This window comes from Myotis brandtii, unplaced genomic scaffold, assembly GCF_000412655.1.
Source record: "Myotis brandtii unplaced genomic scaffold, ASM41265v1 scaffold103, whole genome shotgun sequence".
Lineage (NCBI taxonomy): Eukaryota > Metazoa > Chordata > Mammalia > Chiroptera > Vespertilionidae > Myotis > Myotis brandtii.
This window is the reverse complement of record NW_005353460.1, coordinates 3088924-3096975: the sequence shown is the minus strand read 5'-3', so window position 1 is coordinate 3096975 and position 8052 is coordinate 3088924. Positions and strand designations below refer to the sequence as shown.

General features: G+C 37.4%; 1 protein-coding gene across 1 annotated transcript in view; it reads left to right on the top strand.

Moving 5' to 3' along the window:
• Nucleotides 1–8052, top strand: part of LOC102252819 (disintegrin and metalloproteinase domain-containing protein 2) — a 79711-nt gene that overhangs the window by 64707 nt on the left and 6952 nt on the right. The window contains exons 18-19 of the mRNA XM_005856515.2: nt 2007–2081; nt 2324–2462. Coding sequence (XP_005856577.1) covers nt 2007–2081; nt 2324–2462 — 214 coding nt within the window. The remainder of the gene's footprint in view (nt 1–2006; nt 2082–2323; nt 2463–8052) is intronic.

Below are 8052 nucleotides of genomic sequence, written 5' to 3'. Positions count from 1 at the left end.
ATACATTTTTTGTTTGTGTTACTCATCATTTTAGGCACTCCATACAAGAATGTTTCTACAGAAACATACTATGCCTAAGTGACAAGAATAAGAAGATGCATTATATTTATTGTCTCATAAAAATTAAAAAATATATGTGTTTAGGAGAGTTTGATGAAGAACAATTATTTTCATTATATTATTCTTATGTGGAGATAAATAATTTTTGCAGTTTTATAGATTCCTACTTTGGATGGTGTTTCTCCCTAGCCTTCCTCCATGATATAACAGAAGTAAACAGGCTAAATCAGAAAAAAATAATTTTATTGCACAGAAACAATATCAATAATTCCTTCTCAACTTTCTAGTGTGACGCAAAGAATTTATTTAACAATTCTGAGAATTAGGTTTATCTTCTTCTGGACAACAGCTCTGATAATTATATATCTAACTTCTCTGCCTAAGTTCTAGTTAGTTGTTAAGGGATCATTCTAACAGAAGAGATATGTTTTTAACTGCAGGCACACTAATCTCTATCCAGAGCTAGAACGTTTAGACTATTCCCACAACCACTCAAACTAACCTGACTATACTTGTCATCAGTATATTTCTTTCTAAGTCTTAGAGTTATGTGTTGCTATAATTATCAGACACTATCAATAATGTATTCCCCATGCTCAGTAATGTTTAGCAAAATCTATGTGAGCAGATTCTATTCACTCTCCGGCCTTAAAAATTAGTACATTATGGTCATACATATTTCAAGAGAAAAGAATCCCAAAGAAATATTGCCAATGTTATTTAGAAAACTTTTGTAAAAATAATATTTCCAATTATGTGTTATTTGGTTTATTATCAGTTACCCTAAGGCTTTCTATGAGTGCAGTAAACATTATTTTTCACTTTTAAAGCATAGTTTTACTTAATATTACAACTTGAAAGAAGTCTTTAAAAATAATTTTGTAAATATTGTAAACTTTTGAACTTTATGCCCAGCTTTCCCTATTTCAATTCATTGTACCACAACCAAAAGAGTTAGACAACCTAGAAACCTTGTTGTCATTGGCCCATCTCTCTTTCCATCATATATATCACTAAACTTAGGTGGATAAAACTTTTTAACTATATCTTAAATATAACTACTGGTTTTCATCTAAAGTTTAATACCACTCAATTTCACTCTATGGTTATTTTCCTGAACTATTGTAATGACATTCTAATTTATCTCTCTACATTTTCTTTTGCCTTTCCATCTTCTTTTCCAAAACCTACTTTTATTGGTTTCCCATTTTCAATTAAATCTCTAAATAAAACCAATTGCTTATAGGTAATAGGCCAACTTTCTGATTGAGATCAGAGGGTCCTACACAAACCTACCATAACAACTTCACTCCCATCACGCTTAGGGATTTTTTTTTTGGTCTGTGTTTGTGTTTCTATAATTTTTACTGTAATATGAACAATAGAATTGTGTGTGTGTGTGTGTGTGTGTGTGTGTGTTTTCAGGGCCAAGCACATTGTAGAACGCAAATATTAATCAATCATTCACTGGCTGTTTTCTGTGTAATAGCTACATTGCCCTTAATATTTTTCAAAGGTTCCATACTATTTCCAATTTAGGGTCATTTTAAATATTTTTCTACAAGTACCTGTCTTTCATTTCTATTCTTGATTAAATTCTGTTCAATGTTAGTGCTCCATACTATTTTACTTTTCTCATATATTAGTAAATTCCCTGTATTTTTAATTATTTTTTTTCATTATACTAGTTATCACATGTTAATCTTTGATTTTATTTATTTCAGGTCTGTACCTTCCATCCCAGCAAAAGCAGGGAAGATGTTTTTAATGTTTTGTTTACTCTCAGATAATCAGAGTTTTATCTAGTGCTAAAAACATAGTAGCACTATAAATTATTCACTGATTTTTAGTAAATTAATATTTATTCTTAAACCAATATCTCTTAATTAGATGACAAATACAGATGCCATTTCCTTTAACTTACTTTGGCTTATTTCCTTTTTTAGTTGTGCAAGCAACAGAAGTGTGTAGATAATGACTTGGGTTATGACTGCACTCCACAAAAATGCAGCAATCAAGGTGTAAGTACCAGTCTTATGACACACAAGAATAGGTATCATTGAGAGTGATCCTAGGAAAGCACACACACAGCTAAACACACACACACACACACACACACACACACACACACACACACTCATGTACTCATAAGCCACATAAGAAAATTGGTCTTATCTGACTTAAGTATTATTTTAAAATTCTACTTGTACACAAATAATTTGAACTATTTATATTATAAAGTGACATTTTTTCCTGTTTTCAGGTATGCAATAATAAAAAAAACTGCCACTGTAACCCCAAGTATTTACCTCCAAATTGCCAAAATGTAGAAGATTCATTTCCTGGCGGGAGTGTTGACAGTGGCAATTTTCTAGCTGTTGCAACAACACCAGGCCAAGCCCGTAATCTTGGTAAGTATTAAAAGCAAATTGAAAACACAATTAAAACACATCTTAACTTATTGAATTAAAGAAATAAATGCTGCTTTGTCTATAGATTTATATTTAGATTATGTCTGAACATCAAATAGTAAATCATATATAGTCATGTTTTTTCTTTATTGATTAAGGTATCACATATGTGCCCTTATCCCCCCATTGCCCCTCCATCCCCCTACTCATGCTCTCACCCGCCTGTTGTCTGTGTCCATTGTTTAGGCTTATATGCATGCATACACGTCCTTTGGTTGATCTCTCCCCCTTACCCCTACCCTCCCCTACCTTCCCTCTGAGGTTTGACAGTCTATTTAACTTATGTTTTACTTACAGAGAGTAATGTAATAGAACATAGTTAATAGCAGAGATAAAAACCAATCAGGGAATTGTGAAGCAAACTCAAGATTAGCAACAGCAGAAATCCATTACTTCTTGGGCCTACTGGGACAATAAAAGGAGGTGACATTTCTGGAACCAGAATCTGAGCCATGTGGAACGACATATAACTTTAGTCAAATCTATATATTAGTATGTACATTACAAGGAGAGGTGCTGTCTGGCATGAGGTAGAGATATGGAGCATTCACAGCCATTATTAGTGATGTAGGAGAGGAAAGGGGATAAAAACCATGGATATTTTACTCTTCTGATACTCTAAATTGTATCCAGTGACTTCCATTGGCTAAATCTAATGAGAAGACAAATAGTCGATGAACTGGGGAATGTAGTATCCTATAATTGTTTTTGTTCACTGCAGGAATGGATCTTGGAGCAAACCAGCATATCCAATGATGCGTAGGGCCAGACTTTATATAAAAACCTAAATTTGCACATAATTAAAGCAGGTTTTTCCAGATTTTGTGCCAAAGGTAGTTCATAACATTTCCACATTCATTTCATTGTTTAAGACCATGTGTAATAGATTACTAAATTAAAACATTATAATATTTAAGCATTATCAAACTATTTCCATTTTAGTAGTAACAATTAACTGGCAGTAGCTTATGGTGAAATCAATTGAAATTAATTGCTTCTGTTCATCCACACACATGCCATTTCCCCAGTGAGCAGAGGAGACCACTCCTTTGCTAGAATCTAGGTTGACCTTAGTGATATGATTAATCAATAAAATGTTCGCAAGTGAGATTCTGGGACTGCCATAGTCTTACTACGGATGACTGGGTCTTTTAGAATATAAATTCTGGGTTCTCTTTCTCGGACCACTTATTCTGTTGAAACTCATTTGCTCTGTATGAAATTTGATTACATTGAGGCACAAAACCACAACTACACAACTAAGCCCTTCCCAAATTGATGACCCACACAATGATCAATTTTAAATGAATGTTTTAAGTTACTAAATTTGTAGTTGCTTACACAGCTCCCTCTATCTATCTATCTATCTATCTATCTATCTATCTATCTATCTAGCTATCTATTATCTAGCTATCTACCATCATACATCTATCACATCTATATATCTTTCTCATATGTAAATGAAAATAATTTGATACCAGAAGGTGTACTTATATAACAAGTATCTAAATATGTGTGGCATTAGCTTTGGCATTGGATGATGTGTGGTAGAAAGAACTGTAGGAAACTATTGAAAACTATCAGTATATGATAAAACTGTCTTCAGAAGACAGTTGGTGAGCAATTCAAAATAATATTATTATAAGTTGGAAAATTTAGTTTTATTTTGAATTAATGAGTTACTTGGCATCATTACTGGCTGTGGTAATGTGGAAAATATAATTCATAGTTCTGATTGGCAAGATTTCTAGGTAGATTGTAAAGATTTGCATGTAGGTGACTTACATTACCTATGATTAAATATAAGAAGATGGTAATAATCAATTTTTAAGGAAAATGTAGAGCAAAAGTAAAGCAGTTATTATTTTTTTTTGGTTTGCAAAAGAAAATAATTATTATTCCTATATGTTCTAGAAAAATATTCTTAAAGTAAAAAAAATGTCTAACAGCCAAATTTGAGATATTAAGCAATAAAATTTGTTCTCAAATAAAATTAACTCAAGCACATGAATGTAAAAACCCTTCTGTGACAATCTCAGTAAAACTTGAAGTGATGCCTCTTAGATAGCTTTATCTAAACAAAATCCTTCTAAGTATTGTATTGGAATGCCTTACAACTCTCAAATAAAAAGGCTACTTAAATATGTTATTCCATGGCAGCCTCACCAACCCAATATAGAAAAATGCTTATCTCAAAAAGATTTGTGGGTGTGGCCTTTATTTAATAGGGCATTATTAGTATTATTATTATTACTAGAGGCCTGGTGCACGAAATTCGTGCACTGGGGGGTGGGGGTTCCCTCAGCCCAGCCTGCCCCTCTCACAGTCCAGGAGCCCTCAGTGGATGTCCTACTGATGGCCACAGTCTGGCAGCAGAGGCTCAGAGCAGGCGTCCCGTGTGTGTGTGTGTGTGTGTGTGTGTGTGTGTGTGTGTGTGTCTGCTGGGGTCCTGCCCCCAGCCACACCATGGAAGCTTGGAGCAGGAGTCCCTCTGTGTTGATCTCTCAGGCTCCTGGCCTCCACTGCATGTTGTACTCTCCCTTGAGCTATGGCCAGGATGGGGGTGCTGCTTGCAAGCCGGGCTTTCCTGCTCCAGGATCGCCATGGTGACGGGGGAGCAGGCCCAGCTGGGGGCTGCCCACAGGCTGGGTTTTCCTGCTTCCAGGTCTCCATGGCAACCGGGGTGCAGGCCCAGCCGGGGGCTGTCAGCAGGCCGGGCTTTCCTGCTCCTGGATCAGGCCCAGCTTGGGGCTGCCCTAAGGCCAGACTTTCCTGCTCCCTGATCAGGCACAGCTGGGGGCTGCCTACAGGCCACACTTTTCTACTTACCGATGGCCGGATCACCACAGCAACCCAGGGCCCAGCGGCACTTTCCTGCTCTCCTATAGTCATAGGGTCCTGGCTGGGAGCAGGGCTTAGCAGTGCGGGTCTTAGGCAGCACAGGGGTCCCGGCTGGGGGCTCAGGTGGCACATAGGGGTCCCGGCTGGGGGCAGTGCTTATGCCCCGCTGCCCAGGGCTGCACATGGGGTCCAGATGGCAGCTCGCACTGTCCCGCCCTGCCTGTAGTATAGGATAGAGGCCTGGTGCACGGGTGGGGGCCGGCTGGTTTGCCCTGAAGGGTGCCCCGGATCAGGGTGGGGGTCCCGCTTGGGTGCCTGGCCAGCCTGGATGACGGGCTGATGGCTGTTTTTAGGCTGCCCACACCCCCTTTAGGGTGGGGGTCCCCACTGGGGTGCCTGGCCAGTCTGGGTGAGGGGCTGAGGGCTGTTTTCAGGCTGGCGGGTGACTGAAGCTCCCATCCTCTCCTTTTTTTCTTTTTTTCTTTTATACCCTGGGATTTATTTACTTTCTATGGCTGTCACTGGAGCTGAGAGCTGGCTTTAGCTCTGAGGCTGGCTCCAGCTTGAGGCCTCGGCTGCTGAAAGCAGATATCTGGGCTTTGTTTAGCTTCTATAATTGAAACTCTGTTGCCATCACTGCTGCTCTAAGCTCTGAGCCCGCTGCCGCTGAAAGCAGGTTTCTGGAGCTTGTTTAACTTCTATAATTGCAACATTGTTGCATCCGGAGCTAAGAGCTGGGCGGCGTTAGGTGGGGAACCTTGGCTTCCTCCATCACTGGAGCAAGCAAGCATCCTGTTCACTTCAGCTGCCTGGCTGCCGGCCGCCATCTTGGTTGGCAGTTAATTTGCATATTGTCCTGATTAGCCAATGGGAAGCGTTCGGGGTATGGTCAATTTGCATGTTTCTCTTTTATTATATAGGATTATTATCTTGAATTCTTATATAAGTTTTTTTATGTGTATTTATTAGAGCCAAATTGACAACATATGCTGGGGAGCAAGTACTCAACTGCTTTCCAGGGTGTATTTTTATTTGATACACAAAATATTCACACATTTTAAGAAAAATTATATCAGTTCAGACTGAAAGTGATATGAATAGCATGTATGCTCTTTGAGTCCAATCAATTACAGGAAAGTAGCTACTCAGATATGAAAGGGGCTATTTCTAATGGAAATAGTTATAAATTAAAGGGTAGTAACAAGAAACCAGAAATCCAAACATTTTAGATCTGTAGGTTTATGATTTTTAAAAATCACCACCAACACAAATTTAAAAAATACAAGTCTAAATGGAAAACATACAGATTAATTCCACTAAGTATTTTCAAGGAAGAAATACTATTTAAAATAGCAGTGGTTGGAGAAATCCTAGCACGTCATTGCATGAGGTAAACATAACCCTGGTGCCAAATCCAGACAAAGAAGTTTAAAAAATTACAGAATAATTTATTTCATGAATATAGATATAAACATTCTCAAGAAAATATTTCCTTGTGATATATAGTTATCTATATTGAAAAGATAACAATCCAGACTATCTGGGGTTTATTTTAGGGACACAGGACTGTTTTATCATTTGGAAGTCAATCAGTACAGTTCTCTAAATCAACAAAAATTTTTAAAGTATATTATTTTTGTATTTCGTGCAGAAAATTTATTTGACAAAATTCATCACCTAGTCATAATTATTTTTAAAAAACAGCAAACTACTAATATAATAAACTTCATCAATCTGATAAAAAAGCAGCAGCAAAACTACATAGTTAATATATTTTATAATGAAATATATATATAATATTTTTCCCAAAATATTAACAAGAGAATAAAGTCTGCTATTACTATGTCTATTCAACATTTCACCATAAGCTCTAGCCAGTGAAATACATTGCAAAATAACAAGAAATTAGGAGCATGAGGATTGGAAAGAATTAAATAAGACTGCAGATGATATGGGTAATTACATAGAAAGTCCTGAAGAGTCTACAAAAACACTTCCAGAAATAATAAATATTTTCTGAAAGTTCAAAAAAAAAAGTTCAGAAATCAGTATTATTATTATATAATAGTAGTAAATGAAAACCAACCATTTACAATACCATAAAAATCAAAAATATTAGGAATGAATTTAACAAAAAATATGCAAGACCTTAGCACTGAACTAAAACAAAATGTAGATAAATGTTAAACACACGAATAAATGAAGAAATATGCCATATTAATCTATTGCAAGGCTTATTATTACTAAAATTTAAATTATCAGCAAATTAAATCTATAGATTTAAAAAAGCATAAAAGCATGCAGCATTTTATGTCTTTTGGTTTTTAAATAAGTTTAGTTTATATTTTTATTATTATTACTAGAGGCTTGGTGCACAAAAATTTGTGCACTCCGGGGGTAGGGGGGTCCCTCAGCCCGGCCTATTCCCTCTCACAGTCTGGGAGCCCTCGGTGGATGACCACCTGCTGGCTTAGGTCTGCTCCCCGGGGATTGGGCCTAAACTGGCAGTCAGACATCCCTCTGGCAGCCCAGGAGCCCTCGGGGGATGTCCACTTGCCAGCAGGGAGCAAGCCTAAGCTGCAGTCAGACATCCTTAGTGGAGCTGAGGAGGCAGGAGAGGCTCCCACCACCACTGCTGTACTAGCAGCCATCAGCCTGGCTTGTAGCTGAGCAGAGCTCC